The sequence below is a fragment of the Lactuca sativa genome, chromosome 9, assembly GCF_002870075.4.
Source record: "Lactuca sativa cultivar Salinas chromosome 9, Lsat_Salinas_v11, whole genome shotgun sequence".
NCBI classification, from domain to species: Eukaryota; Viridiplantae; Streptophyta; class Magnoliopsida; order Asterales; family Asteraceae; genus Lactuca; species Lactuca sativa.
Genome location: NC_056631.2, coordinates 199718478 through 199731815, shown reverse-complemented (window position 1 = coordinate 199731815; position 13338 = coordinate 199718478). Strand labels below are relative to the sequence as shown.

At 35.4% G+C, this 13338-nt stretch overlaps 2 protein-coding genes across 2 annotated transcripts; both read right to left on the bottom strand.

Moving 5' to 3' along the window:
* Window positions 1–119: 119 nt before the first annotated feature.
* On the bottom strand, window positions 120–2225 carry LOC111918226 (HVA22-like protein k). The gene is made up of 8 exons (XM_023913894.3): window positions 2067–2225; window positions 1490–1548; window positions 1288–1385; window positions 1144–1195; window positions 971–1034; window positions 768–863; window positions 562–634; window positions 120–435 (listed from the first exon to the last, which is right to left on the bottom strand). The coding sequence occupies exons 1-8, from the start codon at window positions 2097–2099 to the stop codon at window positions 257–259; spliced, it is 654 nt and encodes a 217-aa protein (XP_023769662.1). The 5' UTR covers window positions 2100–2225; the 3' UTR covers window positions 120–256.
* Window positions 2226–11482: 9257 nt separating this feature from the next.
* Window positions 11483–13175, bottom strand: LOC111918180 (HVA22-like protein k). The gene is made up of 8 exons (XM_023913837.3): window positions 13137–13175; window positions 12946–13004; window positions 12772–12869; window positions 12635–12686; window positions 12448–12511; window positions 12211–12306; window positions 11860–11932; window positions 11483–11712 (listed from the first exon to the last, which is right to left on the bottom strand). The coding sequence occupies exons 1-8, from the start codon at window positions 13173–13175 to the stop codon at window positions 11594–11596; spliced, it is 600 nt and encodes a 199-aa protein (XP_023769605.1). The 3' UTR covers window positions 11483–11593.
* Window positions 13176–13338: the final 163 nt, after the last annotated feature.

The window sequence follows — 13338 nt, the reverse complement described above, 5'->3', positions numbered from 1 at the left end:
CTTAGGGCAAAGACTTTTTCTAAGACTAAAAATGACATTCAAGTCTTTTGAACAGACAAGATGTCCCACCTTGTTGGATGGGACAACAAGTCCTAGTCCTAGTCGAATGCAGTACAATATATCAGGAAACAACTATATAAACAGACAAAAGAGCTATTAAAAAAGCATCCTAAAGATTAAGTTGCAATCATTCTAGAACTAGAAGGAGGATAACTCTAATAAGAAGTTATAAAATATAGACAATGTTTTATTAAGCCTAAGATGCTGCAGAAACAGATACGTATTCATCATCATCATCATCATTATCATTATCATCATCATCATCATGGTTGTCATCAGTCGAATCAGAGGTTTCCACCTGTTGACGTGGACCCACAATTGCTCTTCTCTCTTGTGTTGCAACAGGTTGACTGCTACCGTTGACCAACTGCTTCACTGATTAAAAATTCTACTATAAGTATAATACATTTTTAATTAAAATGGCAACTTCAATTTCTGAAAAGTAATGAGTTTTTATCATGTTTCATATATGAAACAAGCAAAAAGCATCAAAAGATATACCTGACATCAGAAACTTCATCATAATGGTCTTCATAAACTGAAATTCACCTTGGTGAGCACTGACGAATTTACCCTGAAAGTCTTCCCTTTGTTAACTTTTGACTAGACATTTATCAGATTATTAACTTTCATGTCTTTTAAACAACTACAATATAAAGTATAAACAGTTGATTATGCAACAAAAAAACAAGTGTGAAGAGGTTTACAGCTTCATTGTAGAACAACCCCACAATTTGATCAAGCTTAGCTTGATGCCTTGATAATAAAGGACGCAAATGATTCATATATAATTGCTTAGCCCCCTGTAGAATTGTAAAGTAATCAGCATCAAAACTAAAAGAGTCATAATGGAATTAGAATCAGAGATTGGGATTATTAAATTTACAATAATCATAAAAAGGTTGCTTACATTGGTGGTGGGAAGCTGAAGCCATGCAAGAAATGCAAGCTTCATGTGATAGTAAAGTGGAAACCTGAAAAAGTAAACAAGGAGTTCACTGGTGGAAACTTGAGAATGCTAATAGTTATACCAAAAGGAAAAAAAAAAAAAAGTTTTTCTGTTTGAAGATTATAAATACATACCATGATATGAATCTGTCTGCAAATATCTCTCCAACACTAAAAGACCCATAAACTGCAAAATTTATATATATACATGTAAATACTAAATAGAAACAGTTCATCAAATCAAAATTAATGTGTATGAATATAGCATTCACTAATTACCTGCCCAGTATAAAAGCCATTTGTGTTGCTCATTTGGATCTTTTGCCTCTATTGCTTTGAATGTGGAGTAAACTGGTAATGCAACCCCAACAGTGCAGCTGCATAAATAATAATCATACATCAATTTGATCATTCAGATCTTAATTAAACAAACAGATTACTTTATAATGAATGAATGATCATTTCAAAGCTTATTAATTACCATGCTGTTCGGATTACAATATTGGAATTAAGGGGGACAAGAAGCAATCTCAAACCAGCCTGCATTAGTAACACAAATCATAAATCAGTTAAGATCAAAGGTGAAGAACAGAAAAGTTTCATAACAAAAAGCACTTGAAAGTGCATTATAGTGTAAATTCGATTTTGGAGCTCATATTAGAGTTAAAAAAGTTAATTGATTAGTCAGATTATGTAAAACCGTTTTTCTGATGCACTGATGACGAAGATCATGATACAATTAAAAAAAAAATCTACACAAATCATTTACCCTTTCATCTCCGATGATAACACTCGATAAATTCAACAAAAATCATGGTTAAACGAACCTGTTAGTGTAACTAATTGTAAAATTGGTTCCAGAGAGATACTTAACCACACAGGAAACCTTCTCAACTCTCAAGCCACTTAACTATTCAATATCTATATTTCCAGTATTCGAAAAACAGAAACAGAACGTAATAAAATCAAGCTCGATCATTGAGAAAATGCTTGAATTTACTATAACAAGTCAACAACAAAAGAAAAACCCTAACAAATTAGAAATAGAGTTTGATTACCTCAGTCGGCATATTTGATCCGAGGAACGCCATTAAATCAAGAGAGAGGTTCTGTGATTGAATTGAGTTGACTATACAATGATGATAATGATCGAATGATTCTGTTACGTAACAGAAAACAAATACGATGAACAAATTAAGCGAAGAGTCCGCTCGGCTTTGAAGAACATATTTACATCCCGGTCCATAAGTTTTATCAGTTTGACATGGAGGTCCCTATACTTTAATTGTAGCTTGTATTATTAATTTACCGGTGAAATACAAATAATATGTTACAGATGGGAATACAAATAATATGTTACCGATGGGATAGTTATCTTATAATTCAATCCGACACAATTTTTTTATAAAAAATTAATTTCTCGCTTCTTGGTCTATATAATCCAATTCAATTCAATCAAACACACCCATTAGCATTAGCGATCCAACCAAATTCAATTTCATATTAAAAAATTATATAAATACTGATATAATTTTATAAAGAAAAATTAATTATGTATTTGAGTATGTTTTATTTAACTTTTTATTATAAATTAATTATAGTTTTTAATAAAACTAGTTTTACTTATAAAAAGTGATTTATCTCCACCAATAATTGGAGACACCTTGCTTTATTTTGAAAAGAGTCGATCTTTGGTAATCTTTGTTTGTGTCGATAGCCTAGTTCACCCTAAAGTGTTTATTTTTTGTTTTCTTTTTTTACTTTTCATTGGTGAGCTATGCATCTTACGTGTTAAGTGTATTTAGTTAGAGAATGAAATCTACTTGGGTCCAGGTGACAAATGATTTCGATTTAGAGTAAAAATCACTGTAGCCCTACCAAGTTTCATCTTTGGTTTAAATGGTCCCTTTTTTTTGGCATTTAAGGGGTACGAAATATAGTTTTATCGGATAAAATGGTCTATTGATATGCTTTAAGAAGTTTCGAAGCCAAGTCATAGTCCAAGACATCTAATGAGTTAACTCTGAGTCAACTCGCCCCACACGTCACCGAGTTGAGTTGAATCATTTGCTTGGCCCCTAAGGGTCACTGTGGACCCTGTATTTATAAAAGGGATGGTTTAATAAATCAAATCCTAAAACTTTATACCCATTTTCGGCCAAATATTTACTGATAAGAAGGAGACAATCCCTTTCACGAGATTCACGAGATGGCTACCCCACCACCGTCACCAGATTCGACTTCGTTAAATTCTCGAGACCGGATCAACTTCAGTGACATAGACACAATATAATGCGATTGTGTGGAGAGAATGACAGAAACACAGGTGGAGATGGATCGCATTAAGGAGGAAATAGGACGTGATTCTGTGATATCAAGGGTCTAAATGCTTGTTGTGCAGCGCCGATTAGACCGTAACGATAAGAAGATTCAAGATAAGACTGTTGTGATGGGGGGCTCGTGGTGTTGACGTTTGGTTTTCTCGTGGAGAAAATGCACACTCTAATCTAACAGTGAGTCTGGTGGTGTTTGTTCTTGATGTGTTTGTCTTAGGTTATCTGTGCTTTTTGTGTTAATGTGAAATGTTGTCTATTAGGGTTTATGTGAAGTATTGTCTACTACCTAAAATTGTTTTTTGGTGTAATTATTTTGAAGTGGATGATGAAGTCCTGTCTAAGCTGGCATTTTGTATAAATGACTATGTAACCATGTTTAATGTAATGGAAATGATGACCTTTGTTAACTAAGCTATATATTAGTTTAACATTTAAATAAAAAATTTTAATAACACTAACCCTAGTATAGTCTCGTTAGTTACTGAGGAACTTAGGGGTATTTTCGTCATTTTACATTGTAGTCTCAAATATTGTAACGACCCAATTTTCACGACTAAAAATTTCTTTTAAACATTACTAAAACCATATGTATAAAAACCGTTTCATATGTCGTAACATAATTTCATAGTAATAATTCAAATCATAAACTTATTATCAGAGTAAAACATCCCTGGCTAACTGACTATGGTGTGTGCACTGCAACCACTCTGAGTTCCTCTTTTGAAAACTGAGTACCTGAAACCAAAAATTGAAACTGTAAGCACGAAGCTTAGTGAGCTCCCCCAAACTACCATATACCATACAAACATATAAAGCACATATTGGGCCTTGCCCACTGCATCAGACCGAGGTCCGGACTAACTGGGGCCTTGCCCCCTACATCGGACCGAAGCCGGAAACTGACTGAGACCTTGTCCCCTGCATCGGACTGAAGTCCGGACTAACTGGGGCCTTGCCCCCTGCATCAGACCGAAGTCCGGAAACTGACTGGGACCTTATCCCCTGCATCGGATCGAAGTCCGGACTAACTGCATCGGACTGAAGTCCGGAACTAACTCAACATAGCATAGCATAAACATATCAACTAGCATGAACACATATACTGCATACTGCATCGGGCCGTAGCCCGGAACACATAACACATAAATCATGTCTGAGCCATGAAGGCATCAAACATACTAACTATTGCATCGGACCGAAGTCCGGAAACTACTACTAACTAAACGGGCCGACATTGTGGCCTTAGACCCGTTCCTACTGGAAGGAAACTCACCTGAACTACTGAGCTCTGCTGATAACCCTCTGGCTGCTACCCGACAACCCTCTGAGGCGTTGCTCCTCTAGCACTCCGAGCTACCAATATCAATATAACACTTAGTCTGACAGTCCTCCAAAAGTCAACTAAGTCAACTCTTGTCAAAGTCAAAGTCCTGGTCAGAGTCAACCTTCCAGGTTGACCCTACTCACCGAGTCAGCCTACTGACTCGCCGAGTTCATAAGCTCAGAAACCCCTTACATTCACGGCTCGACTCGCCGAGTCAGACCATGACTTGCGTGAGTCTACTGATTTCCGAGTTTTGTCCTGCTCAACTCACCGAGTCTCCACTCAACTCACTGATCCGAGTCTTAACTAGAAGGGTTTGGGGTTTCGCAACCTGACTCGCCGAGTCCAAGAACAGACTCGCCGAGTCTAAGGCAATCTTCAACAGACTCGCCGAGTTGTTCTTCCAACTCATTGAGTTCCTGCCTATCTTCATCCAACTCGCCGAGTCCACCCATGTGACTCGCCGAGTTACTATGCGATTTAAGTCTAGTTTCTAGCCCGACTCGTCGAGTCATCTCCCAGACTCACCGAGTCCTTTCGTGTATTCTCATAATCTCGAGTCACAGAGCTACTCCTTTGCTCCAAACAATAGATCTGGGTTCCTAGAGTCCATTAGCAACATAAAGTTGCTACCTTTACGTGCTCCTTGTCTCATAATACCAAAACCAAGCTAGAAAGGGACTTGACTCTTAGGGAATGGCTTTTGCATAACAACTAACAGGGGTTTCTGCATTTTTGATCCAAATAGAGCTCAGATCTGGAGTTTCAACCCCAGATCTAACTTGTGCACCAATTTCTCATCACATACTCTCAAAGAAACCCTAAAACTCCATGAAAGATGGATCTAGAAAGGAGAAAGCCAGGGATAACGATTCATTACCTCCAAATGCTCTAAAAAGTTCCACCAACTCTGGATCCAAGGCCTCCTCTTGCACCACTATGAGTCTCTTCTCTTCCAAGCTTCAAATTACTTCACCAAGGGTAGATCTTGCTCCAAAAACGGTTATGGTGGCTAGGGTTTGGGGTTCTGGACTATAGGGGGCGCAAATGAGCCCTAGGGAAGAGAATAAGGTGCTTAAATAGGGTACCGAGTCCCGGAATTAAGGTTTCCCAACCCAGACCAAACTTGCCGAGTCCACTTGCCGACTCGTCGAGTCAGTCACTTACTTTACACCCGGATCCCGCTCCGACTCGCCGAGTTCTTCCCTGGACTCGACGAGTCGACCCTCTTTAACTTATGGTTTTCCTTTCCTTTATTGACCTTTCTGATTTCGGGTGTTACAAATATATACCACTCAGATAGATCCATTACCATTTTAACCTTGTTTGTGCTTGTTTGTCCTTCTTTCGTTGGAAATTGAAGGTATAAAGATGGCATGAACCATGAAATCAGTGGAATGTTCTTGTGGGTATGATGCTATAATACGAACCTCAACCACTCAGAGCAACCCAGGAGGACCCTTTTATTCTTTCCCCAAAAAGGTAAAAAGTGATTGCAACTTTCCTTTGACTGTAGCCCTAGATTAGGAAAGGGTTTTCTGCACAATTCGTTTGTTTCTCACAAATATCTAATCTCAGGATCCCCAAAATGGGTTTATTTGTTGGGTAGATGAAGTTGATACAACGAGCACAAGTGGTGAGGCTATCATCAGTGACGGAGCTTGAACATATAATTTGGGGGGGGGGGGGGGGGGGGGGGGCGAAAGTAAAAAAATCTAAAATTAGCGTTATTACACAAAAAAAAATTCAGCATTTAAACACCAAAATACCTAAAGTTACCGTTCTTACATATAAAAAAGAATGAATGGTTTTCATCTTGCCCATAATTATAGCTATAAAAAACATCAAAATGTATGAACAATTCATTCACAATCAGCCAAATAACTTAAATTTCTTCAAAAGAAAACGTATAACATTTTGTGAAATCCTAATTACTTGATTCTTAAATTCCAACAACAAGAAAATGGATGAACAATTCATATTAATCAATAATCTCAGCTCATTTAGACAAACAACAAGCAATTGGAGGAACAAACAGTAAACAATCAACATTGAAATCACACAGTTAAATGAATTATTTGACTTCTCATGTAAAGTTTTCATTGAATTACTTGACTTCTCATGTATAGTTTTCATTTTTTTTCATATTAAAGCCTTTTTTGGGTTGTTGGTATCAGGTCAATACATACAACAAGTCCGCAACTAGCAAACTTATGAGTTATGATTCAGTTCAACAAACAAAAAGAAAAGTAACATCCCCTCAATTCCAGAACAGATGCAAGTTTTGACTTTTTCAACTTTATAATTCTTGTTCATTGTGAACTCAATTTTACCATCAGAAATACTTCAAATTACAGAAATTGAGGATAAATTAATTAGGAAATTTATAATGATATTATACATCCAAGTACTACTATACTCAATTTGACTTTTGAAGAAAAGTGGGAATTTAGACATACAGAATTACAATTTAAAAAGAAAGAAGATAAAAACCGAGGCAAGAAAAGTGAGAAGCATACTTAATTTTATGATTTTTCTTTCGTGAACAAGATTACAATTTTCTGTTGCCGCCTGCGCCCTGCTGTTTTGCGTCTGCTGGTGAAGGCAGGAGGCCAGAGGGTCAAGGGTGACATGCGGTAGCGATTGTGGCGTCTGGCGTAAGGCTCTGAGGCATCCAACGACGCGACGATTACCAGAGAGCAATGAAGAACAGATTGTGGTTCGATTCACCATTCAGTCGTTCTCGTAATCTCGTTCACATCTTTCCGATTGGGCAGGTATCTAGAAAATTTCGAGCCTATATCTAGAAAATTTGAACTTATTGGACTACTTCTGACCCAAAATTCAGGGGGGGGGGGGGGGCAAGACCCCTCCTGGTCCTATTAAAGATCCGTCCCTGGCTATCATGATTGCAACTTTGCTTAGGTCGAATAAGAAGCTTCAGTCCGATGTTAGGAAGATGAAAATTTGTTTATTTCTTAGTTGGGCTATTTTCTTTGTCATGATAGTGTACAAGTTGTAATGGGTTGTTAATAGTCTTTTTTTAATGATTTGTAACAATTTACCAATGTGGTTGTGTAATCCTCTTGGATATTAATGAAAATGCCATTTTAAGTACGAAAACAACGTGGTTGTGCAATCCACTACACACCCACATTATCACTAATTTTCATGCTCATATTTTAATTGGAAATTAGTTTAGTGGACCACATAGATATACAATACTACAGGAAGTTATTAACACAACCATGCTCGTCCATTACATAATTATAAGTTGCAAACATCGTACCTCAAATAACATAACAAGACACATATGGGTAGACACAACCAAATGCAGTAAAAAAACATGCAACAAACATCCAAAAGTAATTCCAACAACTTAAATAGAAAATAAACACATTATCTTTATTTAATATCCAGTGGGTTAGCATTTGTATTGCCTTCTCCATTTTTTCCTTCAACCCTTTTAGCCAATTGTTTTTTATAATCCTTTCAAACTGTTTCCTTTTCCTTGTATTCTCTTTTCCTTTTGGTTGTGTTTCACTACCTCCTTCACCTCCATTACCACCTTTATTTGTTTTTGTTCCACTACCTCCTTCACCTCCATTACCTCCTCCATTTTATTTCTTTCTCCTTATGACCTTAAGTTTTTTGGGCTTGTCAACTTTAGGACATGTAACATTGTTATGTCCAACTTCTGTACACACACTGCATACTTGCCAACCTTTGAGATCGTATGCCTTATAGTCTTTTCACTTGGGTCCTTTCTTCTATTCACTTTTGATCTGCCTGGCATTTTTCTCCTCAACGGGTGTAGTGGTGAACTATAGTCGGTACATGGCCACATATTGTTGTCATTCATCCCATGCATTGGATACTTGTTAGTGTTCCTGTAAAATGCTTCATAGTACATTGGATCCACATAACTTCCAACATCCCTATTAAGAAAGGAAATGGTTGCAACTGAATGCACATAATCATATCCATTCAGTTGTCACACTCTACACGAGCAGGTCTTCTTGTCTAAATCCACCACGTAAGACTCAGCTAAGTTTCTTGTCTTGAACCGGTTTAAACCAGTTGGTAGAACCTGTCGGTATCTAAAAACATTGGTTGGAAGTTAGTATACGTTTATAGTAATCAAAGTAAACTATTAAAACATATTTACCTTTGAGCTTTTTTTAGTTGATTAAGTAAGGTTGTAATTGTTGGACATGGTTTAAAATCAGACCATGAACTACCTTTGATGTTCAAATTAAACTGTCTTTCCGTAACATACAATCTAATTTCCTCTAACATTGTGATGATTGGTTTTTTCCTTGCATCTCTTATGACATTGTTAAAACTTTCAGATAATCCACTTTCTACTGCATCACACATTCTACCCTCCTAAAAGAAAGATTTGCACCATGATTTAGGGTTCTTCTCCATAAGATATTCAAAGGCTGCATGGTTAAGAAGTTGGATTTCTTTCATTGATGCATTAAACAAAGGCTCATTGGATGCTTTGGATGCCCTCCAAAACATCCTCTCATAATGTACTCCTGTGAATCTTTTCCTAAAGTTTGCTAGAATATGCCTTGCACACTGTCTATGTTCTGCAGTAGGCAAAATGTCTTTCACAACCTCCAACAAACCCTACACCATAAAGGGAAATTATTAAAACAAACAACTACAATTAGATTAAAATGAAAGGATATGTTAGTTAATATACCTTATGTTAATCTGACATCAAAGTAATACCAAACCATTTACCATTCCTAGATCATCCCTTAAATTCTCCAAAAATCATTTTTGATTCTCTTTGTTTTCCACACAAACAACTGCCCATGCAATTGGAAATATATGATTATTAGCATCCCTTCCAACTGCACATACTAACTCTCCAGTACATAAGCCTTTTCAAGAAACACTCATCCAAATTTATTACTCTTCTGCAACTGCCTCTCCATCCTTGCTTTAGTCCCTCAAAACATACATAAAAGTTGCTAAAATAAGTCTTCCCATCAGGCATACTATTGTGGCCAAATCATAAAAACACAAAACTATACTATTCAAAAGAATATTGCTTTTATTTATATATAATAATATTATCAGATCAATGTAAAAATCTCAATTTTCGATTAAAAATCTCAATTTCCGATCACTTCTGATTTTCTCTCACGTTTTTCGTTGTGCAGTGTTCTTGATTTTTTTTTTAAAAAAACTTATTATTTGTAAGAAGCTTTGTTGTTAGTTTTCAGGTTAAATCAACATTAACCATCCTTTAATGTTATATGAGAGGGTAGGACAATGAGGGTCATAGTGAGGTCGGTGTAAAGGGTGTAAGGGTTTTAGTAAGTTGTATGTTGTAATTTGTTACATGAACCGACTAATCATCAAATAAGTTAATTGTTCGAGTTTGAGTTGTTTTCTTTTCGTTTTTATGAGGTATTTTTTAAACACTAATAAAAGTTCAATCCACATCAGCAAGCAAGTTGACATTTTTATATGAGAAATTATCTACTTATAGCAATGGTATTTTAGAAAATAAAGCATTAGTTTATTAATTACCTTCATGCTTGTTTAGTTGGAAACTTAATTACCCTTTTATGATATTATATCAAAGACATATATGTACAACTTAATGGCATATGTGTTACATGAGTTCAATAAACACGAAAACCTTCTCTATAACAAAGGAAAAGGGAAATTGAGGCATATAGACATTTTTTGATGGTAGATTAAAAAAAATAAACAAGAAAATGACATCTTCCATATATAGACATGGATTACGTAGAGCTACCTCCGAGGGCTCTACGAAATTAACTTATGCTCCGAGGACTCGATGTTGCAAAAATAAATCTGAAGAACAATTCCATGGAGCTACCTCCGAGGAATGAACTTTTGCTCCGCCTCGAAGCAAAAATTTATTCCTCGGAGGTAGCTCCAAGGAACTGTTCGTCATTCCTCGGAGGTAGCTCCGAGGAACTGTTCTTCATTCCTCGGAGTATAAGTTAATTTCGCAGAGCCCTCGAATGTAGCTATGCGGAATCCATGTCGGAAAATGTCATTTTATTGTCTATATTTTAGAATGTTCTAAAAAGCTTGTTATTGCGCCCCATGACTTCAAGGCTTGTATTTGCCACCAAGCTTTGACAAAATGTTGTCGTAAGTCACATATGTATATAAAAATGAATAATAGTATATATATATATATATATATATATATATATATATATATATATATATATATATATATATATATATATATATATATATATATATATATATATATATAAAGATGCAGCCTTAAGTCACGCTTTACAAACGACTTGCAACAACTCAAAAAATTTAAGGTTTGACATTGCCACCAAGTTACATCTTGCGTTATTTAGAACATTGATTTTTTGTAATCTACCACCAAAAATGTCTATATGCATCCATTTCCCAAAGGAAAATATAAATATAGGGACCACATGGGTATTTTTTTTAATATTTATTTGGGTATTTTTTTTAAATATAGGACAAGACTTTTTTCTAGAGAGTAAATAACATAAATGGTCGGGGTTGTAAAATAAATCTAACCATATGGTGCCTATGTTTGTCATTTGTTAGGGAGAATGTCTATGTTTTTATTGAACCCATGTAAAATGACTAAATGCTTTTTCTTTTAACATTTTTCTTGTTTTTTAAATAATATTAAATGTAATCTCGGTCCTAGTCATATCAAATGTAGTAGAATATACCCTGAAACAACTATTTTAATAAACCAAAGAGCTCCTAGAAATGCATTGTAGACAACAGTTGCAATATTGTAGGAAGGAGGGATGAAAACTCTAATAAGGAGTTTAAAATTACGGACAACGTTTTTTTAAGCATGAGGCAGAACTAGAAGCCTAAGGATGCTGCAGGATTGATACGTACTCATCATCATAAATTATCATCATGATGATTTGACTTCATCAGTCGAATCAGAGGTTTCCACCTGTTCACGTGGGTCCACAATGGCTCTTCTCTCTTGTGTTGCAACAGGTTGACTGCTACCGTTGACCAACTGCTTCCCTGATGAAAAACTAATGAAATCAGAAAAAGAATGGAAGTGACTTTTTTTTTCTAATGACAATGAGTTTGCAACAAGAAACCAAGTATGATTTTTTTAGAAAGACAATCATTTATATAACAAACAAGCAAAAGCATAAGAAGATGTACCTGACATCAGAATCTTAATAATTTTAGTCTTCATGAATTCAAATTCCCCTTGATGAGCACTGACGAATTTATCCTGAAATTGTTTTCATATATAATCCTTCAATGGCTAAATCAATATAATGGTATAATCATTAATACAAAAACAGCCAAGTGGCTAAATCCATAAAAGGTGAAACTACATTCTTCTTTTCAGTATTTCGCCCTAATAAAAGCCTTGTTTTGAGACATAGTGAGTTCGAGAAAACGCCATGTTTTTAGAATTTGTCGGATTAACTTTGATGACTTTTAAAAAACTAAACTACATGAATCAGTTGATTAGGAAACAAATAAAATGTGAAGATGTTTAATTACCATTTTGTTGTAAAACAATCCCGCAATTTGATCAAGCCTAGCTTCATGTTTCGATAAGAAAGGAAGCAAATGATTCATGTATAATTGCTTAGCCCCCTGAAAAACAGCAAAACAATTAACATGTGGAACTAAAAGAGACATAATATTAATAATAGAATGAGAATCAGAGATTAGCCGGTTGAAATGGGGAATAAAAAAAAAAAGGATAACAAATAAAATTATAAAAAGTTTGTTTACACTTGTGGTGGGAAGCTGAAGCCATGCAAGAAAAGCAAACTTGATGTGATAATAAAGTGGAAACCTAAAAAAAAAAAGTAAACAAGAAGAGTTTCTCGAGACTTATTACCTTGAGATTCATGGAGACTTGAGAATGCTAATAGTTATACCAAAAGAATAAAAAGTCAGTGTTAAAGATAATAAATACCAGGATATGAATCTGTCTGCAAATATCTCTCCAACACTAAAAGACCCATAAACTGCAAAATTTATGTATATACATGTAAATAGAAACAGTTCATCCAATCAAAATCAATGAGTATGAATATAGCATTCAATAATTACCTGCCCAATATAAAAGCCACTTGTGTTGCTCATTTGGATCTTTCGCCTCTATTGCTTTGAATGTGGAGTAAACTGGTAATGCAACCCCCACTGTGCAGCTGCACAAACAATAACTAATCATCATATATTAATGAATGTTTATATAGAGAGCCTCATTATTTGAAAGCTTATTACCATGCTGTTTTGATTACAATATTGGAATTAAGGGGAACAAGAAGCAATCTCAAACCAGCCTGCATTAGTATATATTAGTAAAACAATATCGTAAAATCAGTTCAGATCGATCAAAGGTGAAGAACATAGGAGAAGATGCTAAAAAACTTACTATATGTAATAACAGAAGATATAATATGGAGTTTGATTACCTTAGTCGGCATATTAATTGATGATCCGAGGGACGCCATTGGAGCAAGAAGAGACTGTGATTAAATTCAGTTGACTACACAATGATTATATTAATGATGGAAATGATTTTGTTATATAAATAGGGCTTAATTATACGTGTAACAGATTGCAGATACGATGAACGGATTAAACGAAGAGTCCGGTCTAGCCGTTGAGGCACAT